This window comes from Pseudophryne corroboree (assembly GCF_028390025.1).
Source record: "Pseudophryne corroboree isolate aPseCor3 chromosome 3 unlocalized genomic scaffold, aPseCor3.hap2 SUPER_3_unloc_2, whole genome shotgun sequence".
NCBI lineage: Eukaryota > Metazoa > Chordata > Amphibia > Anura > Myobatrachidae > Pseudophryne > Pseudophryne corroboree.
In genome coordinates this window covers 5,855,317-5,882,130 of record NW_026967508.1, presented here as the reverse complement: position 1 = coordinate 5,882,130, position 26,814 = coordinate 5,855,317, and the positions used below count along the sequence as shown (strand labels likewise).

Below are 26,814 nucleotides of genomic sequence, written 5' to 3'. Positions count from 1 at the left end.
ACCTCAGTTACTGAAGTCTTCTGCCATCTCTGAAGTCTTCCGATCTTCTCATACTCACCCGACTTCTTTCTTCTGGCTTTGTTAGGGGATTGACGGCGTGGCTCCGGGAACAAGCAGCTAGGCGCACCAAGTGATCGAACCCTCTGGAGCTAATGGTGTCCAGTAGCCGAGAAGCAGAGCCTTGAAACTCACAGAAGTAGGTCCTGCTTCTATCCCCTCACTCCCATGATGCAGGGAGCCTGTAGCCAGCAGCTCTCCCTGAAAATAAAAAACCTAACATAAAGTCTTTCAGAGAAACTCAGTAGAGCTCCCCTAGTGTGTGTCCATTCACTTCTGGGCACAAAGTCTAACTGAGGTCTGGAGGAGGGGCATAGAGGGAGGAGCCAGTTCACACCCAGTATTAAGTCTTTATAGTGTGCCCAAGCTCCTGCGGATCTGTCTATACCCCATGGTCCTTTTGGAGTCCCCAGTATCCTCTAGGACGTATGAGAAATACTTGTTATTATTATTAGTAATAATCACACATTCTGCGGTGCAGAACATAAACATGTAAAACATTTCTTACACAGAGAATGAAATATGAGTATGCTCCTGGGTGACCGCACTCGTGTAAAAGTTCTGGCTTACTATAACTCCCTCTCCTTACACTCAGACCTATATCATGGGTTCACTCCTGTGTGACTTTTCTGATGTTTAGTAAGTTGTGAATTGCATGTAAAGCATTTCCCGCATTCAGAGCAAGAATACGGTCTCTCTCCGGTGTGACGTCTCTGATGTATAACAAGTTCTGCATTACTTTTAAACCCTTTCCCACATTCTGAGCAAGAATACGGTCTCTCTCCGGTGTGACGTCTCTGATGTATAACAAGTACTGCATTACTTCTAAACCCTTTCCCACATTCTGAGCAAGAATGCGGTCTCTCTCCTGTGTGACGTCTCTGATGTATAACAAGTACTGCATTACTTTTAAACCCTTTCCCACATTCCGAGCAAGAATACGGTCTCTCATCTGTGTGACTTCTCTGATGTATAACAAGTTCTGCTTTACTTCTAAACCCTTTCCCACATTCCGAGCAAGAATACGGTCTCTCATCTGTGTGACGTCTCTGATGTCTAACAAGTTCTGATTTAATTGAAAAACCTTTCTCACATTCAGAGCAGGAATATGGGTATGCTCCTGTGTGAATCATCTGATGTCTAACAAGTAGTGCATTTTCTTCAAACCCTTTCCCACATTCTGAGCAAGAAAATGGTCTCTCACCTGTATGAATTCTCTGATGCCTAACAAGCTCTGGAAAACTTCTACACCCTTCCCCACATTCAGAGCAGGAATATGGTCTCTCTCCGGTGTGAAGTCTCTGATGTACAACAAGTTGAGAATTACGTATAAAGCATTTCCCACATTCCGAGCAAGAATACGGTCTCTCTCCGGTGTGAAGACTCTGATGTCTAACAAGATGTGGATGGCGTGTAAAACATTTCCCACACTCAGAGCAGGAATATGGTCTCTGCCCTGTGTGACTTTTCTGATGTCGAACAAAATCTGATTTCCGTGTAAAAGATTTCCCACAATCAGAGCAGGAAAATGGTTTCTCTCCGGTATGGCTTCTCTGATGTTCAACAAGATCTGTATTACTTCTACACTCTTTATCACATTCCGAGCAAGAATATAGTCTCTCACCTGTGTGACGTCTCTGATGTTGAAAAAGTTCTGATTTCCGACCAAAACATTTCTCACATTCAGAGCAGGAATATGGTCTCTCACCTGTGTGACTTCTCTGATGTCTAACAAGTTCTGATTTACATGTAAAACATTTCCCACATTCCGAGCAAGAAAACGGTCTCTTAGCTGTATGAATTCTCTGATGTCTAACAAGTTCTGAATTATATCTAAACCCTTTCCCGCATTCCGAGCAAGAAAATGGTCTCTCACCTGTGTGACTTCTCTGATGTATAACAAGTTTTGATTTACATGTAAAACATTTCCCACATTCCGAGCAAGAAAACGGTCTCTTAGCTGTATGAATTCTCTGATGTTTAACAAGATCTGAATTAAGAGTAAAACATTTTTCACATCCAGAGCAAGACGCATTTGTAATGCAGTTGCTTTTAATATGAGTAGATATTTTCTGTGTATGATCTGCGGCTGTATACATGTCAATGTGTGTGAGGTCTCCATCACATGAGACTGATTCCTCCTTTATATCAGTAGATGGATCTTTAGAGGAATCTGTGGGTAAAAATATAGGTTAGTCATTAAATGTAATTGTCCAATTCACTCCATGTGCTAATAACTATATGGGGCCTGATTCTGAGTCAGACTTTGCCGCAGTCATGTCAGCAACTTGCAAATGCTAATGCCACCACAAAGCCCTTCCATGGTGTACAGCCGTACATCTGAATCTGTGAGGTCTGAGATGCCCATCAAAATGTGCAGCAGCCCTACACTAGGTGCAGATTCTCCATCTGAGCAGGGTTGGCTGGTTTAAACCAAATGTTTTTTTTTATTTTACATATTGTGGATTGTTTGTTTTTTCATGCCGTGACTTCTTAAAAAAAAGCCTATTATAAGGGAATCCCCCTGGTATTTTTCCACTTTCTAGTTTCTTGGTTCTTCATGTGAGTGAGCTGAACCAATGCAGTAAATACACACACACACACACACACATACACACCAGAGAAATAGGGAAGATGGGAGGGTGAACCAGATCAGAGCGGTACTAAATCTACTTAGCATCAGCTAAGACTCCACAAACTCCTCCCCAACAATCCTAAAGGACAGGAGAAACCCACAATTAATATTATTTTCATTTTTCATCTAGATCTGTACTTTGTATGTTTTAATATATTTAGTCTAGCTACATATATTTAGATGTAATAGGACTAATAAGCAGTAAAAAATGGTTTTAGTGAAAGAAGAAACATTGGGGCTAATTCAGAGTTGATCGCAGCAGCAAATTTGTTAGCAGTTGGGCAAAACCATGTGCACTGCAGTGGGGGCAGATATAACGTGCAGAGAGAGTTAGATTTGGGTGGTGTGTGTTGTAACTGAAATCTAAATTGCAGTGTAAAAATAAAGCAGCCAGTATTTACCCTGCACAGAAACAAAATAACCCACCCAAATCTAACTCTCTCTGCACGTTACATCTGCCCCACCTGCACTGCACGTGTTTTTTCCCAACTGCTTAAAAATTTGCTCCTGCGATCAAATCATACATACATACATGAATTACCCCCATTAATCATACCAAAGCCTTATATCTTGAGATTGTTAGAAAGCATTAAAACATGGTTGATCAAGGATTCTAATACATAGCAATGTTTCACAGTATTAATATAATAAGCAGGATTCCATTTGTCTTCATCAAAACATTAAAGCTGGCCACACACAGTACGATGTGTACCAATGATGCGATTGAGGGTCCTAGGGGCCGACGTATCGGGCAGTACCCACACACGGGGTGATCCGGTGCACAACCACCCACTCTGCCGGTCCCCACGCACAGCGCTGCATGGGATTGTCAGCCACATTTGTGATCATTTGAACATGGAGTAAGATCAGGCGAAGCGACGGATAATCCCACGGGAGCGTGCAATGAATGATATCATGCCCACACATGGAACAATATAGCTGTTTTATCATTCCAATGCGTCGGATCGTCAGCTATATCGTGCAGTGTGTGGGGGTCTTAATGCAAAAATACTCCAAAAACTGGTTTACAGTAAAAAAAAATGTTTCTTCTCAACCCTGCATCGAGTATGGCCTCATTCAGTGGAACATCTCTGTACGCAACCACCTTTAGCAACACTCCTATAAAATGCTACCTCATGCGTGCGTCTTTTTATTCACCGCCCACCTCGCATTACAGGTCATGTTTTCCATACCACCTAGCAGGTGCACAGGTGTAATCATTACTCACACCCATTTTAAAAGATCCAAGGGTGGAGCTAATTACTTCACTTGTGATTCTGTGAGGAGACCTGGGAAGCGGTAACTGTTAGTAGCTCTCGAGGACTGGAGTTGGCTACCCCTGCTCTATATCCTAATGGTAATGGTTGGATACCTACATTTCATTTTATTATGCTCTAACTCTTAAACCTGGTTATTGCCTTAATCCGCTAATTGTTTGTGAACCCTTCAGAATTTTCTAAATTTCTGCTGAAATTTGGGCTAAAACTACCTCAGATTTTCACACAAGTTCTAAAACTAGATAAAGAGAACCAAATCAAACAAATGAGACAAAAAAAAGAGACGTACTCATTTTTTTATTAAGGAAAATGATCCATTATCACGTATCTGTGAGTAGCATAAGTATGTGAACCTTTGCTTTCAGTATCTGGTATGACCCCCTTGTGCAGTAATAACTGCATCTAAATGTTTCCAGTAATTGTTGCTTAGTCCTGATCATCAGCTTGGAGGAATTTTACCCCATTCCTTTACAAAACAGCTTCAACCCTGTTATGTTGATGGGTTTCCTCCCATGAACTGCTCATTTCAGGTCCATCCCCAACATTTCAATTGGATTAAGGTCAGGACCTCGACTTGGCCAATCCAAAACTTTACATTTATTCTTCTTTAACCCTTCATCGGTCAAATGACTTGTGTACTTGCTGTTTGACCCACGTTCTCCTGAGATACAGCTCATGGACCTTTAGAATATTCTGGTATAATTCAAAATTCATTGTCACATCAATGATGGCAAGTGATCCTGGGTCAGATGCAGCAAAACAGGCCCAAACCATGATACCACCACCACCACCACCGTGTTTATGAGGTGTTTATGCTGGAATGCAGACTCATCTGTCCACAAAACATTGTTCCAGTAGCCTTCTGGATTGTCCAGGTGATCTTTAACAAATTGCAGATGGGCAGCAATGTTTCTTTTTGGAGAGCAGTGGTTTTCTGTTTCCAATCCTGCCATGCACACAGAATTGTTACGTGAACTCATTAACATAAGCTAATGTGAGAAAGGCCTTCAGTTGCTTAGAGGTTACCACGGGTTCCTTTGTGACCTTGCAAACTTTTAGATGCCTTGCTCTTGGCGTGATCTTTGTTTGTCGACCACTCTTGGGGAGGGTAATAATGGCCTGGAATTTCCTCCATTTGTATACAATCTGACTGTTGATTGGTGGAGTCCAAACTCTTTAGAGATGGATTTGTGACATTTTCCTGCCTGATGAGCATCAACAACCCTTCTTCTGAGGTCCTCATGGCATGATAGACTTCCACAAACATGTTGTGAACATCAGACTTTCATAGATCCCTGTTCTTTTAAAAAGACAGGTTGTCCACTCACACCTGATAGTCATCCTATAAATTGGAAATACCTTACTCTAATTTCACCTTCAAAATATCTGCTATGCCTAAAGGTTCACATACTTCTACCACTTACAGATACGCGATATTGGATCATTACTTCAGTGATGCAAGCTTCATCACCCTCCACGTGGCGCCGCAAACTCACGCTGGCTTGCCCGGGTACTTGTGGTGGGAACGTTCACGGCACAAGGCACTTCCGTGAGATGCTTCCCGGGATAGCTGCTATCATGCTGAGACTTCTAATACTATGCTGGAGGAAGAGCGATGCAGATGCACACTCCTAGCACTAAGAACACACTGATAGTAAAAATAAGAATTTACTCACCGGTAATTCTATTTCTCGTAGTCCGTAGTGGATGCTGGGGACTCCGTAAGGACCATGGGGAATAGACGGGCTCCGCAGGAGACTGGGCACTCTTTAAAGAAAGATTAGGTACTATATCTGGTGTGCACTGGCTCCTCCATCTATGCCCCTCCTCCAGACCTCAGTTAAGGAAACTGTGCCCGGAAGAGCTGACATTACAAGGAAAGGATTTTTAGGAATCTAGGGTAAGACTCATACCAGCCACACCAATCACATCGTACAACTCGTGATAACCATACCCAGTTTACAGTATGAACAGCAACTTTGAGTATCACTCAACGGATAACTCATAACAATAACCCCTTAATAAGCAATAACTATATACACGTATTGCAGAAAGTCCGCACTTGGGACGGGCGCCCAGCATCCACTACGGACTACGAGAAATAGAATTACCGGTGAGTAAATTCTTATTTTCTCTAACGTCCTAGTGGATGCTGGAGACTCCGTAAGGACCATGGGGATTATACCAAAGCTCCCAAACGGGCGGGAGAGTGCGGATGACTCTGCAGCACCGAATGAGCAAACTCAAGGTCCTCCTCAGCCAGGGTATTAAACCTGTAGAACTTAGCAAAAGTGTTTGAACCCGACAAAGTAGCAGCTCGGCAAAGATGTAACGCCGAGACCCCTCGGGCAGCCGCCCAAGAAGAGCCCACCTTCCTTGTGGAATGGGCTTTCACTGATTTTGGATGCGGCAATCCTGCCGCAGAATGAGCCTGCTGAATCGTATTACAGATTCGGTGAGCAATAGTTTGCTTTGAAGCAGGTGCACCCAGCTTGTTGGATGCATACAGGATGAACAGCGAGTCAGTCTTCCTGACTCCAGCCGTTCTGGTAACATACATCTTCAAAGCCCGGACTACGTCTAGCAACCTGGAGTCCTCCAAGTCACGAGTAGCCGCCGGCACCACAATAGGTTGGTTCAAATGAAAAGATGACACCACCTTTGGCAGAAATTGCGGACGAGTCTGTAATTCTGCCCTGTCCATATGGAAAACCAAATAGGGGCTTTTACACGACAAAGCCGCCAATTCTGACACACGCCTAGCATAAGCTAAGGCCAGCAGCATGACTACCTTACAAGTAAGATACTTTAGCTCCACTGTCTTTAGTGGCTCAAACCAGTGGAATTTCAGGAAATCCAATACCACGTTGAGATCCCAAGGTGCCACCGGTGGCACAAACGGTGGTTGAATATGCAACACTCCTTTTACAAACGTCTGAACCTCAGGCAGTGAAGCAAGTTCTTTTTGAACGAAAATGGATAGGGCCGAAATCTGGACCTTGATGGACCCTAATTTCAGGCCCATACTCACTAAAGGAAATGTAGGAAACACCCCAGCTGGAAATCCTCAGTAGGGGCCTTCCTAGCCTCACACCAAGCAACATATTTTCGCCATATCCGGTGATAATGTTTTGCTGTCACATCCTTCCTAGCCTTTATCAGCGTAGGAATAACTTCATCCGGAATGCCTTTTTCTGCTAGGATCCGCCGTTCAACCGCCATACCGTCAAACGCAGCCGTGGTAAGTCTTGGAACAGACAGGGCCCCTGCAGCAACAGGTCCTGCCTGAGAGGTAGCGGCCATGTATCCTCTGTAAGCATTTCTTGTAGCTCCGGGTACCAAGTCCTTCTTGGCCAATCCGGAACAATGAGTATTGCCCTCACTCCTCTTTTTCTTACGATTCTCAACACCTTGGGTATGAGAGGAAGAGGAGGAAAGACATAGACTGACTGGAACACCCATGGTGTTACTAGTGCGTCCACAGCTATCGCCTGAGGATCCCTCGATCTGGCGCAATACCTTTTTAGTTTTTTGTTGAGACGTGACGCCATCATGTCTACCTGTGGCAGTTCCCATCGATCTACAATCTGCGTGAAGACTTCTTGATGAAGTCCCCACTCTCCCGGGTGTAGGTCGTGTCTGCTGAGGAAGTCTGCTTCCCAGTTGTCCACTCCCAGAATGAACACTGCTGCCAGTGCTTGCACGTGACTCTCTGCCCAACGAAGAATTCTGGCGGCCTCTGCCATTGCCACCCTGCTTCTTGTGCCGCCCTGGCGGTTTACATGGGTGTGTCAGGAACCACAGTTCACGCACTGCTCGCACACGCCACTTACCGGTACGCTGGTGTATTCTGTGCCGCAGATCAGCCACTGGTGCTTTCAGTAGTTACTAGCATGATTTCCACTGACTCTGGCAGAGTCACATGATCCAGTCACATGATCCAGAGTCACATGATCCAGGTATCCAGGTAATTACTTCCTGGTTCTGTGCATGCTGCTGCTGCTGCCGGCAGCAACCAATCAGCATCCTTCTGGGGGGATATAAGCAGGCTTCCCAGAGTCCTCATTGCCTTAAACAACATGTCAATTCTCCTGCAAGTTCTTCAGCATCGCTCTCAAGGCTCCAAGCTTGCTCCAGAGATCCGTTTACCTGTGTCCTGCTGTACCTGCCTTTCCTGGTTACTTACTTGCTGCCAGAGACTTTCACTATCTCCATCTCAGTGTGTTACCAGTCTGCGGTGCTCAGCCCAGGATTCCTCTCACAGGCTCCGGATATCCTCAGCTACCCAAGCACGCCAGAGTTCACCATCTCAGCGAAGACCATATCTGTCAGGGGCTGGTCTGATTGTGTTCCCGGTAATGACCTGGGTGAGCCAGTGGAGGGCGCAGGGAGGCAGAAGTTAGGTGGCTTGAGAGATGGACAAGTCATATGCTGGAGCACTCCGGAAGTTTACACAGTGAGCACAGAGAATTGGCCAGACCTGAAGCAGAGGCGCGGAGTCTAACTCGCCAGGGGTTTTCGCCAGTGACCCCCGCCAGGGGATATGGTCTTCGCTGCGCCTGACGGGCAGGTCGCGGCCCTCTGCTCAGGTTCCTCTGTGGAGGCTGTGAGACACTCGGGTATACAGGGATGCTTAATACCGGATTATACTGAAGTGCTTATACATCGATGGTGAGTCTGATGGTGACATGAAAAGGTAAGTAAATCGGAGATGGTGAACTCTGGCGTGCTTGGGTAGCTGAGGATATCCGGAGCCTGTGAGAGGAATCCTGGGCTGAGCACCGCAGACTGGTAACACACTGAGATGGAGATAGTGAAAGTCTCTGGCAGCAAGTAAGTAACCAGGAAAGGCAGGTACAGCAGGACACAGGTAAACGGATCTCTGGAGCAAGCTTGGAGCCTTGAGAGCGATGCTGAAGAACTTGCAGGAGAATTGACAAGTTGTTCAAGGCAATGAGGACTCTGGGAAGCCTGCTTATATCCCCCCAGAAGGATGCTGATTGGTTGCTGCTGGCAGCAGCAGCAGCATGCACAGAACCAGGAAGTAATTACCTGGATACCTGGATCATGTGACTCTGGATCATGTGACTCTGGATCATGTGACTCTGGATCATGTGACTCTGCCAGAGTCAGTGGAAATCATGCTAGTAACTACTGAAAGCACCAGTGGCTGATCTGCGGCACAGAATACACCAGCGTACCAGTAAGTGGCGTGTGCGAGCAGTGCGTGAACTGTGGTTCCTGACAGGGTGACTGCAGTGATGTTGTCTGACTGAATCAGCACTGGTTGGTTTTGAAGCAAAGGCTCTGCCTGACTCAGGGCGTTGGATATTGATGTGCACACAAGTCTCCTGACTTGAACACAGCCCTTGGAAGTTTCTTCCCTGAGTGACTGCTCCCCAACCTCGGAGGCTTGCATCCGTGGTCACCAGGACCCAGTCCTGAATCCCGAACCTGCGACCCTCGAGTAGGTGGGCACTTTGCAGCCACCACAGAAGAGACACCTTGGCCCTGGGGGACAGAGTGATCAGCCGATGCATCTGAAGATGCGATCCGGACCACTTGTCCAGCAGATCCCACTGAAAGATTATCGCATGGAACCTGCCGAAGGGGATGGCTTCGTAAGACGCCACCATCTTTCCCAGTACTCGCGTGCAGTGATGCACCGATACCGGTTTCAGTTTCAGGAGTCCTCTGCCCAGAGTCACGAGCTCCTGAGCCACCACCTTCTTCTGGTCTGTGTCAAGAATCATGCCCAGGAAGGGCAGACGCGTCGTAAGAATCAGCTGCGACTTTGGAATGTTCAGAATCCAGCCGTGCTGCCGTTACACCTCATGCGAGTGTGCCACGTTGAGCAGCAACTGTTCCCTGGATCTCGCCTTTATGAGGAGATCGTCCAAGTATGGGATAATTGTAACTCCCTGCTTCCGAAGGAGCACCATCATCTCCGCCATCACCTTGGTAAATATTCTCGGTGCCGTGGACAGGCCAAACGGCAGCGTCTGGAATTGGTAATGACAGTCCTGTACCACAAACCTGAGGTACTCCTGATGAGGAGGATAAATGGGGACATGCAAGTAAGCATCCTTGATGTCCAGAGACACCATAAAATCCCCCCCTTCCAGGCTTGCAATAACCGCTCTGAGCGATTCCATTTTGAACTTGAATTTCCTCAGATAAACGTTCAGGGACTTCAAGTTTAAAATGGGTCTGACCGAACCATCCGGTTTCGGTACTACAAACATGGTGGAGTAGTAGCCCCTTCCCTGTTGAAGAAGGGGAACCTTTACAACCACCTGCTGGAGATATACGGGGTGCATTTGGGTTAGAACTGCAGATTTCACAGTGTTTATCTTAGAGATGAGCGGGTTCGGTTCTCCTCTCGCCCCCCCCCCCCCCCCCCCCCGAACTTCACGTCTCGCTCGGGACTTCCTGCCAGACTCGGAAACCAGAATGAGGCAAAACTTCATCATCCCGGATTCCATATAAGGAGCCGCGCGTCGCCACCATTTTCACTCCAGTCCTGGAGAGTGAAGCGACAGGACGCGTCTCTCTCTTCAGTGTCTGTCTGTGCGGGAAAGTGGTGTGGCGGCTTGCCCTGTCTTATGCGTCATTCCAGTGCTGACTTATGCTGCATCAGTCCAGTGGTGGTGTCCTCTTCTGCCATATGTCCAGTGCTGCTGTCTAAGTCCAGTCCAGTGGTGCTGTGTTGTGCTGCATCAGTCCAGTGGTGGTGTCCCTGGACTGCCATAAGTATAGTGGTGCTGCTGTATAAGTCCAGTGGTACTGCCATATAAGTCCAGTCCAGTGGTACTGCTGTATAAGTCCAGTCAGGTGGTACTAATGTATAAGTCCAGTCAGGTGGTACTGCTGCATAAGTCCAGTCCAGTGGTACTGCTGCATAAGTCCAGTCCAGTGGTACTGCCGTATAAGTCCAGTGATACTGTCGTATAAGTCCAGTCCAGTGGTGCAGCCGTATAAGTTCAGGGGTACTGCCGTATAAAGTTCAGTGGTGCTGTCCTGTGCTGTATATTATTTACTCCAAATAAAGTTGTTATTAATATTTAATCCACATAATTTTTGCAGGGTTTGCCCTGTGTGGTTTAGGGGTACGCTCTTTTGTGCCGCATATTGTTATATAACTCCGTCCAAATAAACAGGATTTTAATACCTACCGGTAAATCCATTTCTCCTAGTCCGTAGAGGATGCTGGTGTCCACTTCAGCACCATGGGGTATAGATGGTTCCACAGGAGCCATGGGCACTTTAAGACTTTTTCAGAGTGTGAACTTGCTCCTCCCTCTATGTCCCTCCTCCTGACCTCAGTATAGGAACTGTGCCCAGGGAGGCGGACATTTCAAGGAAAGGATTTACTTTTTTAGGTAATGGTGCGATTCATACCAGCTCACACTTCAACCATGCAGCACACATGGTATTCAACAAAATACATGCCAACAAGCATGAACATTACAGCAACCGTGCTGAAAACATATTTAACAAATTAACAACTGCAGGCAAAGTACGCACTGAGTTGGGTGCCCAGCATCCTCTACGGACTAGGAGAAAAGGATTTACCGGTAGGTATTAAAATCCAGCCGCCCAGGACAAGTCCACCTTTCTAGAAGAATGGGCAGTCACCGATTTCGGTACCGGCAATCCTGCCGTAGAATGAGCGTGCTGAATCGTACCTCTGATCCAGCGCGCAATAGACTGCTTAGAAGCAGGACACCCAATCTTGTTGGGAGCATACAGGTCAAACAGAGCCTCTGTTTTCCTTATCCGAGTGTTCCTCATAGATTCTCAAAGCCCTGACCACATCAAGGGACTTTGAAGCAGCGATGGTGTCAGCAGCCACTGGCACCACAATAGGTTGGTTTATATGGAAAGAAGAAAACCACCTTTGGAAGAAATTGTTGACGAGTTCGTAACTCAGCCCTATCTTCATGAAAAACCAAGTAAGGGCTCTTGTGAGACAAGGCTCCCAATTCAGGCACCCGCCTTGCGGATGCCAAGGCCAACAGCATGACCACTTTCCAAGTGAGACATTTCAATTCTATCTCCTGGAGAGGTTCAAACCAATCCGATTGAAGGAATCGTAACACCACGTTAAGATCCCATGGTGTCACAGGAGGTACAAATGGAGGTTGGATGTGTAGCACTCCTTTCACGAAAGTCTGAACTTCTGGAAGGGAGGCCAATTGTTTCTGGGTCGAAAAGACTGCATCCGAGAGTGATGTGTCTTTTTCGTCGGTGCAAGAGCATTAGCCAAATAAGGCCTGTCCTTTATACGGGAGAGCCTCCATATTCCTTTTGGAGTCAGCGTCAGCATTCCATTGGCTAATCCACAACGCCCTCCGTGCAGAGATTGCCATGGTAGCGGTTCTTGATCCCAAGAGACCAATCTCTTTCATGGTTTCTAGCACGTACACAGCAGCGTCTATAATATGACCTAACGTTAGGATTATCTCGTCTCCATCTATTGTGTCAATGTCTAATGACAAGTTTTCTGACCACTTTTCAATAGCACTACTCACCCACGCACAATGTTAAGCCTGAGTAGTGTCCCATTGGCCCCATCAATAGATCACCTCACTAACTTGCGGTCTGTCGGCTCCTTAAGTAAAGCCATTACGGGCGCAGGGAGAAACACCTTTTCTCTTTTATGACAGGGCCCTGTCTAAAATGTGTGGTGACTCCCACCTTTTGGAAAAAGGTAAGCTGCCTGAATTCCTTTTGGGAATCTGAAATTTCTTTTCAGGTTAAATCAGACCTGAGGTGGAGGGAAAATTACCTTACTTCTTTACTAAAGTAAACCCTCTCCTGTGGTAAAAGAGGGGTCTTTGTAACTTCTAACACCGCATACAAAGAAAAAGGTTGCAAGTGCACAATTCAAACATTACCAATTTATTAATAATAATCATTGCAATAAAATGTTGCATTTTAAGCGAGGTTCTTAGCATAGTTATGGCCATAAGTAACGGCTTGCCCACCGCGTCCAGGTGACCTCTCATTACCGGTGTGCACCCCAGGACCCCTCCCCTGTATACCTAACTTCTAACACCTTCTTTATAGCTAAAACATGTTTTGAATGCTTTTTCGCTAACTTAGGACCTATTCCCCTGGAATCACTAGTGTCGACACAGGAATCAGAGTCCGTGTCGGTATCAGTTTGTACTACTTGTGCAAATTTGTATGTAACCCAGAGGGATCCCTGTGGATGAAAGGCAGAACTATTAAAAATCTTCAACAGATTATTTTCAGATTTCTGCATGAGATTCAGTCCAACCTATTACTGATATGAGTCACACTATCACGTAACCTTTCATCCAGTCAGGCACTTGGTGTCATATTACAACTCTGTGTCCCTAACATGGCTCCCTCAGGGGAAGAGCTCCCTGCCTCAGACATGTCACACACGTGCACAACCACACCACAGACACTCCGGGACTTATAGGGGACAAACCCACAGTAAAATCTGTCAGAAGGACACAGATAGGATTTGCCAGATCACAACCCAGCGCCAGTAACACAATGTCCGTGAACACAAAATGCCCACTGACATGCAGCGCTTTTATACTGTTAATCACACAATTATATAGCACCAAATTCACTGTGGCCCCCCCTGTTTTGCACCCTGATACTTGTTCAGCAGTGGAGGACCAGCGCTCTTCTCTACAGCCTGGAAGGAGAGAAAATGGCACTGAGCAATGTGCTGGCTGACTGTGAAGCTCTGCCCCCTCAATGGCACGTTTCTCCTCAGCTTTTATGAGGTAATTTTTTTATACTGGCGTGGGTTGGACTGTGCCTAAGTAACTTATGCCCCTTATTTATGCTAGTTGCATTAGGTTTCATGCTGCCTTCCCCCGCACCCTGCAGTGCCTGTGTATGTGTGGGCAACATGGCGCGCTGCGCCCCTGCCAGCCGCGCAGTACCTTTAGCCGTCACTTTGAAGATCCTTTCTTCTAACACTCACCTGTCCTCTGACTTCTGGCTCTGCAAGGGGGGTGACGGCGTGCTGTGGGAGTAAGCACATAGCCGCAGCTAGCGTTCAGTACCCTTCAGGAGCTAACGGTGTCCAGTCAGCCAGAAGCAGAGCCATGAAACTATTCAGGAAGTTGGTTCCTACTTCTGCCCCCTTAGTCCCACGAAGCAGGGAGACTGTTGCCAGCAGATCTCCCTGAAAATAAAAAACCTAATACAAGTCTTTTCAGAGAAACTCCGTAGAGCTCCCTTGGAGGGGTGTGGTATGGTATGCCGGCGGCCAGGCTCCCGGCGACCAGCATACCGGCGCCGGAAGCCCGACCGCCGGCATACAGACAGCGTGGCGAGCGCAAATAAGCCCCTTGCGGGCTCGCTACGCGCGCCACGCTATTTATGCTCCTTCCAGGGGGTCGTGGACTCCCACGAGGGAGAAAAACTGTCGGTATGCCAGCTGTCAGGATTCCGGCACCGGTATACTGTGCACCGGGATCCAGACAGTCGGCAACCTGAACACCACCCGCCCTGGAGTGCATCCAGTCTGCCTGGGCACATATTCTAAACTGAGGACTGGAAGAAGGGCATAGAGGGAGGAGCCAGTTCACACTCTGAAAAAGTCTTAAAGTGCCCATGGCTCCTGCGGAACCGTCTAAACCCCATTGTACTGAAGTGGACCCCAGCATACTCTAGGACGTATGAGAAAAAGGGTTATTATTATCCAAATTATTATATACCTAACTGCATAGCAAATTTACTTGGCGCAGTCGCACTGCGGACATTGCGCATGCGCAGTAAGCGGAAAATCGCAAAATAACGAAAATCGTCAACGAGCGAACAACTCGGAATGACCACCCATGTGCTGTTTTGGGACTAGTTTTTTTAAGTGCCATCCTGTCTGCCACTGCAGTGCCACTCCTAGATGGGCCAGGTGTTTGTGCCGCACACTTGTGTCGCTTAGCAAAGTCATCCAGCTACCTCGGTGCAACCTTTTGGCCTAAAAACAATATTGTGAGGTGTTCAGAATAGACTGGAAACGGGTGGAAATGATTGTTATTGAGGTTTATCATTCCGTAGGATCAAAATTACCCCCCAAATTCTGTGATTTTAGCTGTTTTTGGGTTTTGTTTCCAAAAATCATCCAGCTCCAAAACCAAAACCCGAAAGGGTGGTTTTGGCAAAACCAATCCAGATCCAAAATAGGAGCGAGGATCCAGATCCAAAACAGGAGTGAGGATCCAGATCAAAAACACGAGCGAGGATCTAGATCAAAAACTCAAAACACGAAAAGTGCCCGCCGCACATCTCTAGTTTATCTACACTGCTCAAAAAAAAAAAAAAAGGGAACACTTAAACAACACAACGTAACTCCAAGACAATCACACTTTTGTGAAATCAAACTGTCCACTTAGGAAGTAACACTGATTGACAATCAATTTCACATGCTGTTGTGCAAATGGAATAGACAACAGGTGGAACTTATAGGCAATTAGCAAGACACAGCGTAGTGTCCAGAGCATGGAGGCGCTACCAGGAGACAGGCCAGTACATCAGGAGACGTGGAGGAGGCCGTAGGAGGGCAACAACCCAGCAGCAGGACCGCTACCTCCGCCTTTGTGCAAGGAGGAACAGGAGGAGCACTGCCAGAGCCCTGCAAAATGACCTCCAGCAAGCCACAAATGTGTATGTGTCTACTCAAACGATCAGAAACAGACTCCATGAGGGTGGTATGAGGGTCCAACGTCCACAGGTGGGGGTTGTGCTTACAGCCCAACACCGTGCAGGACGTTTGGCATTTGCCAGAGAACACCAAGATTGGCAAATTCGCCACTGGCGCCCTGTGCTCTCCGCAGATGAAAGCAGGTTCTCACTGAGCACATGTGACAGACCTGACAGAGTCTGGAGACGCCAAGGAGAACGTTCTGCTGCCTGCAACATCCTCCAGCATGACCGGTTTGGCAGTGGGTCAGTAATGGTGTGGGGTGGCATTTCTTTGGGGTGTCGCACAGCCCTCCATATGCTCGCCAGAGGTAGCCTGACTGCCATTAGGTACTGAGATGAGATCCTCAGACCCCTTGTGAGACGATATGCTGGTGCGGGTTGGCCCTGGGTTCCTCCTAATGCAAGACAATGCTAGACCTCATGTGGCTGGAGTGTGTCAGCAGTTCCTGCAAGACGAAGGCATTGATGCTATGGACTGGCCAGCCCGTTCCCCAGACCTGAATCCAATTGAGCACATCTGGGATATCATGTTTAGCTCCATCCACCAACGCCACGTTGCACCACAGACTGTCCAGGGGTTGGCGGATGCTTTAGTCCAGGTCTGGGAGGAGATCCCTCAGGAGACCATCCGCCACCTCATCAGGAGCATACCCAGGCATTGTAGGGAGTATTATTGTTAGTAATAACCTCTGCATTGTACAGACTGTGACTATTTGTGTGTGCATTTGATAGCTGAGTGGTGTCTATTTTGTGTCTTTCACTCAACCTGCTATCCCTATATTCTATAACCTGAGGGGGCTTGGTGCGTCAGGTTTTATTTAATATAGGATTTTCACAAAGATATACTGTGTTACGTATTTTTCTCTGTGATTTAGTCACCATATATCTGCTAGTGCTGACTACACTGCGCAAGGGTTTGGGCTAGGGGTATTGTGCTGCTGACAAATTGTACTGTGTTACATGTTACTGCAAGTTATATCATGTCTGCTTTTGAGGGTAACGGTTCTGGGGCTGAACACACTGCCGGTGTTGCTGAAGCCGCAGATACCTGTGAGGAGAATATAGCAGCTTTGGGCTCTGGTTCTGGAGCCTCCTTGCCCCCCAGTGGGACTGTGGCAACGGGGGCAAATGATGACCCGCCAAGGGCCGCTTTTTCCACGCTTCTGCATACGCTAGTTCATAAACTAACACCCCCTATGGGACCCCCAATGCCGGTGCAATCGGTTGTGGTCCCTGCAGCTAACCTGCCGTGGGCGGACGATTTATCTGCTCAAATAAAGAAGTTGAACCAGTCCCTGACTACTAAAAAGTCTGACCGTCGCTCGCCTACGTCCAAGGGGTCCAGTAAGCGAGCGCTGGTCTCCTCACAAACCACTGCTGTCACTGACACCTAGTCGGATGAAGACGGCACTTACACTGACCCCACAGGTCCTGACTCAGATACGGCTAATGGGGAGGGTGGTTCACATGTGGATGTTCCTGATCTTTTGGAGGCTATTATGTTAATTTTACAGATTACTGATGATCCTGAGCCACCCGTTCCTCCTAAGAAACCAGATAGGATCAAGCGTCAGAAGGTGATTAAACAAGTTTTACCTCACTCTGACCACCTAATTGATATACGTCAGGAACCCTGGGAAAACCCGGGTACGAAGTTTGTGCCTCAAAAGAAGATGCTGGCTCGCTATCCCCTCGCGCCGGAGCGGTCTAAGAATTGGAAAACACCTCCTCCAGTGAACTCACATGTGGCTAGGATGGTGGTTTCCTCAGCTCTACCGGTCACCACCAGTAGAAGAGCTAAAAGAGCCTACGGATAAACGTGTGGAGGGTTGTCTGAAAGCGATTTACACCCTCACGGGTGCTGCACTAAGGCCCACTATTGCAGCTACTTGGGCTGCAGAGGCTATTGAAGCATGGGCCTTGGAGTTAGATGCTGAAATCTTCTCTGACCATGCTAGACAATACTTGTCTTATATTGTCACAGCTTCTCGTTATATTAAAGAGGCGGCTTCTGATGCCGGTATCCTGGCAGCCAAGGCCTCTACTACGTCAGTCCTGGCTCGCCGGATATTGTGGCTGAGATCCTGGTCTGTTGATCTGGACTCTAGAAAAACCCTGGAGGTACTCCCTTTTAAAAGGGAGATATTCTGTTTGGGGAGGATTTAAATAATATTGTGGCTGACTTGGCTACTGCAAAAACTGCCTGTCTGCCAAGTACTGCTCCTTCTGTGTCGAAGGCTAAAGGTACTTCCTTTTGCCCCTCAGGTAAAGCAAAAAGTCAGGCGTACCACAAGCCGGCCCGCATTTCCAAACCTGGTAAGCCTATGCCCAAAAGAGCCTGGGCGGCCTGTCAGCCAGCTTCCAAGACAGATAAGCCTGCCGCATGACGGGGCGGGCCTCCCTCTGGGGGATCCCAGGTTGGGGGGCCGGCTTCTAGGGTATACCCAGGAATGGTTGAAGACCACTTCAGATGCCTGGGTACGGGAAGTCGTCACTCGAGGTTACGCCATAGCCTTTAAAAAACAACCCCCTCATCGATTTTGCCAGACAGATGTCCCGTTGGACAAGACAAAGGCTGTAAAGGAGGTGGTACAGACCCTCCTGGATACAGGAGTCGTAGTGAAGGTGCCTCTTGCGCAGAGGGGCCGGGAGTACTATTCTCCGCTGTTTCTAGTCCCGAAACCGCATGGGTCCTCCCGGCCCATTCTCAACCTCAAGGCATTGAACAGGTTTGTGAAGGTTTCCAAGTTCCGAATGGAAACCCTTTGCTCTATAGTTCTGGCCTTGGAACCTGGGGACTTCATGGTCTCCCTGGATATACAGGATGCTTACCTGCATATTCCTATAGCAGTGTCTCATCAGCAAAACCTGAGATTTGCGATTGGCAACTGCCACTACCAGTTTTGGGCGTTACCTTTTGGTTTAACAATGGCTCCGCGAGCCTTTACAAAAGTCATGGCGGTGATGACGATGGTACTCCGCCGTCAAGGGGTCAGGATACTGCCGTATTTGGACGCCTTGTTCATCCGGGCAAATTCCGCAGAACTTCTCCTGCGTTATCTAGATGTGACGGTCCGGTTTCTGCAAGCCCACGGGTGGCTCGTCAACTGGAAGAAGTCATCCCTGATCCCTGCTCAGAGCATGGTGCATCTGGGAGCACTATTGCACACTCACAACCAACAGTTGTTCCTGTCTCAGGAGAAAGTCTTGAAACTTCAGGACAGGATTCGTTGCTTCCTATCTCGTCCGCAAGTGTCGATACATTCGGAGATGCAGGTGCTGGGCCTCATGGTGTCAGCATTCGACATGGTGGAGTACGCTCAATTTCACTCTCGCCCTCTCCAGAGGCTGATTCTAGCCAAATGGGATGGCCTGCCTCACCGGATCAGGTCTCAAATTATCTCATTGACTCCGGAGGTCCGTCTGTCGCTGCTCTGGTGGCTCCGGAACCAACAACTGTGCAGGGGCCGTCCGTTATGGATATCCGACTGGGTCCTGTTGATGACAGATGCCAGTCTAAGAGGTTGGGGAGCGGTGCTGGAGCAACACTCCCTTCAGGGGCGGTGGACCAATGAGGAGTCCCTCCTCTCGATCAATATTCTGGAGTTGCGGGAGGTCTTCAATGCCTTGAACCTAGCCCAGCATTTAATTCAGAACCGTCCTGTTCAAGTACAGTCGGACAACGCCACCCAGTGGCTTACATAAATCATCAAGGCGGCACTCGAAGCCGCCTAGCAATGAAGGAAGTCTCACGGATTCTACAGTGGGCAGAACGCCATTGTCAGGTCCGGGTGTTTTTGTGAATCCGTTAACCCGGGACCAACCACAGGTGTAGGTGCTGGGCTATGAAGAAAGCAGGGAGGACGAAGAAAGTTCCGATTCATATATTTATTCAAAATAACAATTCAGTAAAGAGTTAACTGACAAGTTGTTAATCATCATATTATACTGAAGTATTGCAGGAATAATATGCAAGAGAAAACTCAAAAATAAATAAAAGAAATGTTCATGGAAACATATGCAAAACAAGCTGATGAATAAATGTTGGATTGTCCAAATATAAACAAGCTTTGATGCTGAACTGCAGAATGTGATTAACTGGATAATGCAGACATGAAGAGATAACTGTAAGGATTTGCAATGGAGTTTTGAGAGTTAACTGAGAGACTGTGAAGAATTATCCTTGTTATGACAACATAGCAAATATAAACAAGCTTTGATGCTGAACTGCAGAATGTGATTAACTGGATAATGCAGACATGAAGAGATAACTGTAAGGATTTGCAATGGAGTTTTGAGAGTTAACTGAGAGACTGTGGAGAATTATCCTTGTAATGACAACATAGCAAAAAGTACTGAATTGGGTTACTTGCGGGTTCCGGAGATCACTGTGAAACTGTAGTAGAAGACAAGGTGATGAATGGGTTAAATGCAGAGTTGAACAAACGAACAGCTGAGGGAAATGAGATCCTCCAGACTTTGTAGGATAGGCAGACTGACAAGGTAACCTCATGCAAGACTCTGGGAATTCAACTGTTTCCAGTAGGTGAGCAATTAACTGACAGCACAGCGGAGAGCCGGGATCTTTCAGCAGTGAAGGCTGCAGACGAACCTCTGGGAACGGAGGCGATATCTGGACCACGGGAATCACACAGGAATGCACGGAGAGAGCTCAGAGCTAGAGCACAGCGTTGATACAACAAAGCACTGGCCCAGAGTAACATAATCCCAGCCTACTTAAAGGCAGCACAAGCACGGGATTGGCTTACACCTGCCCACAGGTGTTTTCACAAGTGCTCTGTATTAGCTATTTGGTCTCCAACATGGCCACCTCCTATACAGCAGACACACTGCAGTGCCTTAGGCCATTTGGTCCCCGCACTCACAGTTCCCAGACTCTGCATTACCTGTGCCATTGATCACGCCGCGTCCCCACACGGGCACACAGCACCGCGAGCAACCGCACTGACAACGGATGAACCCCAGAACCCGCAAAGGTGAGAGACCGGTTCGTGACAGTACCCCCTCTTCTACGGGTGGTCTCCGAACACCTTTGAACCTTGTCAGGATTTTTGGAGAAGTATTTCTGTACCAGTCTTGGAGCATGAACATCTTCAGAGAAAACCCAGGATCTCTCCTCCGGACCGTAACCCTTCCAGTCGACCAGAAACTGTAAACGTCCATATCGGGAACGTGGGTCCACAATCTCTTTAACTTCAAATTCCTCATTCTGCAAAGAGTGAACTTTAGGAGATTTGGACTGGGTAGTACGGAACTTATTGAGAATCAAAGGCTTCAGTAAAGATGTATGAAAGGCGTTAGGAATTCTCAAAGACGGTGGCAACTTGACTTTGCATGACACAGGGTTGAGTACCTTTACAATGGGAAATGGACCAATGAACTTGGGAGCAAATTTCTTAGAAGGAACTTTGAACTTGAGATTGCGCGTAGAAATCCAAACTTGGTCTCCCACTTTGTAATTCGGTACAGCTTTACGTTTTCTATCTACAAAAGATTTATAACGAGCGGAAGTTTTGACCAAGGACTTACGTACACAACTCCAGATGCTAGATAGACGTTGAAGCTCTTGATCTGCTGCTGGAACCTCTAGGGCTGGCAATGGATGAAACTCTGGTGGAGAACTTCTTGGACTCTTATGTTGGGCACATTTAGGACATGCTGCTATAAACTCTTGGACATCGGCTTTGAGACGTGGCCACCAATAAGACTGTTGAATAAATTTGAGAGTCTTTAGAACCCCAGGATGACCCATGAAGGAAGAGGAGTGAGCCCAGGTAAGCAGCCGTTTTCGAAGACTTGTGGCGACAAAGGTCTTGCCAGGCGGAGGAACTGGAGAGGTTCGAGTCATTAAAAAGGACGTAGGATTCACAATGGCTTGATTCGTGGTAGCATCATTTAATTCAGAAGAAGCAAAGGACCGGGAAAGGGCATCTGCCTTTTTGTTCTGAGACCCTGGACGATAGGTGAGTTTCAAATCAAATCGTGAGAAGAAAAGCGCCCATCGAGCTTGTCGTGGATTCAAACACTGAGCTGACTGCAGATACAGAAGATTCTTATGATCAGTATAAACTGTAATGCGATGTTGAGCTCCTTCTAGAAGATGTCTCCACTCCTCAAATGCCAACTTGATGGCAAGTAACCCTTGCTCACCGATTGCATAATTACGTTCTGCCGGGAGGAACTTACGGGAGAAATATCCGCAGGGATGGACCTTTTTATCTTCAAAGACTTGTGACAACACAGCTCCTACTGCTTCTGTAGATGCATGCACCTCTAGTAGAAAGGGACGATTCAAATCAGGCTGTCGAAGAATGGGGGCTGACACAAAGGCTTGCTTTAAATCAGAGAAGGCTTTGATTGCTTCAGAAGACCAGTTCGTAGGATTTGCTCCCTTGCGAGTTAGGGCTGTGATAGGAGCAGCTAACGTTGAATAATTCTTAATGAATCTCCTATAGAAATTAGCAAAGCCAAGAAATCGCTGAATCCCCTTGAGAGTTGTAGGAGTGGACCAATCCCGGATAGCTTGCGTCTCTGGGATGGATAGCGGATGAATTTGTCCTCTAGGAGGGGTCTTGCCCGGAACCAGGACGACTGGGCAGTCCCATTCACGATGAGGAGGTAGAGAGTCTGCTGCTTGCTTACTGGAAACATCCGCAAGGGATTCATACACCGGAGGTAGATCGGAAAGGCTAATTGACCGAAGAGGTACAATTGTAGCTACACAGTCCTTGGTACAAGATTTACCCCATGAAAGGACTTCCATGGTTTGCCAATTAAGTTGAGGATTATGTTTCTGCAGCCAAGGTAAACCAAGTATCACATCTTGAGAGGCTTTGGGAATCACGTAGAAGGAGAGGTATTCGGAATGGAGCTCACCAACTTTCATCTTGAGACATACGGTTCGATGAGTAATTATACCATCTGGAATTCGACTTCCATCCACTGCTGTAACAGCAACTGCTGCTTCCAGGGGCATGGTTTGAACTTTAGACCGTATGACAAAGGCTGAGGAGATGAAGTTCTTGGCTGCTCCGGAATCTAGGAGGGCTGAAACTTTCACTGTAGAACTTGGAACTTCTAATTGAATAGACAAGGTTGGCTCTTTCCCAGAACGTGATTCTAAAGTAACTCCTAGCTTAACCTCTCTTGAATAAGCTAGGAGGCGAGAGTTTCCCGGTCGGAGTTTACAGAATTTAACTAAATGTTCGGAGGACCCACAGTACATGCAGAGGTTACCCTGTCGACGACGAAGTCGTTCCTCCTCTGTGAGGCGAGAGTGCCCAATCTGCATAGGTTCTTCAGTCATTACTGGAGACTGTGATGAAGAATCTTGTCGAGGTCTAGGATGATCACGTGGACTGGATCGCTCTGCCCTGGATTTCTCTAAACATCGCTCCCTGTAACGTAGATCAAGTTTGTTACAGAGAGAAATCAATTCATCCAGTTTAATTGGCACATCCCGGATAGTTAAATCATCCTTGATTCTTTCTGAAAGTCCATTCCAAAACGCGGCGATCAGGGCCTCCTCATTCCAGTTTAACTCTGAAGACAACGTGCGAAACTGAATAATATATTGACTGACAGGACGTAAACCTTGACGTAGAATCTCTAAGGACGCTGAGGTGGTCCTGCCTGGTTCGTCAAAGATTCTCCAGAAGGAAGATACGAACTCCTTGTAATTAGAGAGGATAGGATCACCCCTCTCCCATAATGGTGATGCCCACTCCAGAGCCTGACCGGAGAGGAGGGCAATAATATATGCAACTTTAGAACGAGCTGATGGGAAACTGGAGGACAACAGTTCGAACTGTATCTCGCATTGATTCAGGAATTCTCTGCAAAGTTTTGGGGTTCCGTCAAACTTACTCGGAGAGGGTAACTGCAAGCGGGACGTAGGCAGCGTCACAGGAGAAGCTGTAGTGGTAACTGGGACATCCAGGGTTGGAATCTGGACTTGGAACATTTTAATAGCCGTATGAAGAGTCTCTAAACGGTCTGCCATAGTTTGCATAAACTGCACTATTTGTGTCTGTATAGACTCCTGGTTTTCCAGACGGGAAAGGATATCTGACGTAGCACCGCCTCCTGCGAATTGGTCACTTGACGGATCCATGTGGCCAGTGCTTACTGTCAGGTCCGGGTGTTTTTGTGAATCCGTTAACCCGGGACCAACCACAGGTGTAGGTGCTGGGCTATGAAGAAAGCAGGGAGGACGAAGAAAGTTCCGATTCATATATTTATTCAAAATAACAATTCAGTTAAGAGTTAACTGACAAGTTGTTAATCATCATATTATACTGAAGTATTGCAGGAATAATATTCAAGAGAAAACTCAAAAATAAATAAAAGAAATGTTCATGGAAACATATGCAAAACAAGCTGATGAATAAATGTTGGATTGTCCAAATATAAACAAGCTTTGATGCTGAACTGCAGAATGTGATTAACTGGATAATGCAGACATGAAGAGATAACTGTAAGGATTTGCAATGGAGTTTTGAGAGTTAACTGAGAGACTGTGAAGAATTATCCTTGTTATGACAACATAGCAAATATAAACAAGCTTTGATGCTGAACTGCAGAATGTGATTAACTGGATAATGCAGACATGAAGAGATAACTGTAAGGATTTGCAATGGAGTTTTGAGAGTTAACTGAGAGACTGTGAAGAATTATCCTTGTAATGACAACATAGCAAAAAGTACTGAATTGGGTTACTTGCGGGTTCCGGAGATCACTGTGAAACTGTAGTAGAAGACAAGGTGATGAATGGGTTAAATGCAGAGTTGAACAAACGAACAGCTGAGGGAAATGAGATCCTCCAGACTTTGTAGGATAGGCAGACTGACAAAGTAACCTCATGCAAGACTCTGGGAATTCAACTGTTTCCAGTAGGTGAGCAATTAACTGACAGCACAGCGGAGAGCCGGGATCTTTCAGCAGTGAAGGCTGCAGACGAACCTCTGGGAACGGAGGCGATATCTGGACCACGGGAATCACACAGGAATGCACGGAGAGAGCTCAGAGCTAGAGCACAGCGTTGATACAACAAAGCACTGGCCCAGAGTAACATAATCCCAGCCTACTTAAAGGCAGCACAAGCACGGGATTGGCTTACACCTGCCCACAGGTGTTTTCACAAGTGCTCTGTATTAGCTATTTGGTCTCCAACATGGCCACCTCCTATACAGCAGACACACTGCAGTGCCTTAGGCCATTTGGTCCCCGCACTCACAGTTCCCAGACTCTGCATTACCTGTGCCATTGATCACGCCGCGTCCCCACACGGGCACACAGCACCGCGAGCAACCGCACTGACAACGGATGAACCCCAGAACCCGCAAAGGTGAGAGACCGGTTCGTGACAGCCATCTACTGGCCATATCTGCAATATTCATTCTGGGGGTCCTGAATTGGGAAGCCGACTTTCTCAGTCGTCAGGACGTGCATGCCGGCGAGTGGGGCCTCCATCCAGAAGTGTTTCAACTCCTAGTGGAAAGGTGGGGCCTTCCAGACGTAGATCTGATGGCGTCTCAACACAATCACAAGGTTCCAGTCTTCGGAGCGAGGACAAGGAATCCTCAAGCAGCATTCGTGGATGCGCTGGCGGTACCGTGGAGGTTTCTGCTGCCGTACGTGTTCCCTCCGGTGTCACTCCTGCCCAGGGTAATTCGGAAGTTCAAGCAAGAAAAGGGAATTCTGCTCCTCATAGCTCCAGCGTGGCCCAGACGGCACTGGTTCTCAGACCTGCAAGGCCTATCATCAGAGTGTCCAATTCTACTTCCACAATGCCCAGACCTCCACGTTCAGGGCCCCTATGTCTACCAGGACCTAGCCCGGCTGTCTTTGACGGTGTGGCTCTTGAAGCTTCCATCTTAAGGGCTAAAGGGCTTTCTGAGGCGGTCATTCAAACTATGTTGCAGGTCCGGAAACCGGCTTCGGCTCAGATTTACTATAGGGTCTAGCATTCTTACTTTCTTTGGTGTGCATCTAACAACTCTGACGCTTCCAAGTTTAGTATAGCCAAGTTATTGGCTTTTCTTCAGCAGGGCCTGGACTTAGGCCAGCGTCTGGCCTCCCTCAAGGTTCAAATATCTGCCTTGTCGGTGTGGTTTCAGAGAAAAATTGCGACCTTACCTGATGTGCATACCTTTACTCAGGGCGTGTTGCGTATCCAACCTCCTTATGTCCCGCCTGTGGCTCCTTGGGACTTGGTGGTTTTGGAGGCGTTACAAGAGTCTCAGTTTGAACCTCTTGGTTCAGCTGACCTTAAGTGGCTTTCCCTTAAGGTGGTGTTTCTGCTGGCTATTGCTTCAGCTAGAAGAGTGTCGGATTTGGGTGCTTTGTCCTGTAGTTCTCCATATCCGATATTTCACCGTGACCGGGCGGTTCTTAGGACTCGTCCCGGCTATCTACCTAAGGTGGTTTCTTCGTTCCACGTTAATCAGGAAGGATATTGTAGTTCCGGCACTTGTTTCTCCCGATCTGTCTTCCAAAGAACAGTCTTTGGATGTGGTATGGGCTCTTCATATCTATGTGAAGAGAACTGCTCCTATTAGGAAATCTGATTCTCTTTTTGTTGCGTTTGGGTTTCACAAATGGGGCTGGCCTGCTCACAAGCAAACTCTGGCCAGGTGGATTAGAATGGTGATTGCACATGCTTATGTGAAGGCTGGTCTCTCTGCTCCTGATCACATTAAGGCCCATTCTACTCGGTCTGTTGGACCTACTTGGGCAGCCCAACGTGGTGCGACCCTTGAACAATTGTGCAAGGTGGCTACGTGTTCCTCTGTGAACACGTTCATAAGGTTCTATGCCTTCGATGCTGATGCTTCCTTTGAACGCCGGGTTCTTGAGCCCGCTACAGTGCGTCCCCTCCCATAAGGACCTGCTTTAGGACATCCCCAATGTCTATCCTTGTGGAGCTCAGTGCACCCCGCAGCAGAAAGATTTATGGTAAAAAATTACCTTTGTTAAAACTCTTTCTGCGAGGTACACTGGGCTCCACTAGGCGCCCACCCTGACGCACTTAGTTTCTTTGGGTTGGTATGGCATTAGCCGCTGACACGTCTCCTGTCGTGAGAATGCGGTGTTGTGGCTACTAACCGTTGTCGTCTCTTTTCCTGC

General features: G+C 47.4%; 1 protein-coding gene across 3 annotated transcripts in view; it reads right to left on the bottom strand.

The window, feature by feature from the left end:
• Nucleotides 1-465: 465 nt before the first annotated feature.
• LOC134983628 (zinc finger protein 436-like) overlaps nt 466-26,814 on the bottom strand; it is a 192,793-nt gene continuing 166,444 nt past the window's right edge. For all 3 annotated transcript variants that reach the window (XM_063949304.1, XM_063949305.1, XM_063949303.1), the window contains exon 9: nt 466-2,230. In XM_063949304.1, coding sequence (XP_063805374.1) covers nt 660-2,230 — 1,571 coding nt within the window. In that variant the 3' untranslated portion in view covers nt 466-659. The remainder of the gene's footprint in view (nt 2,231-26,814) is intronic.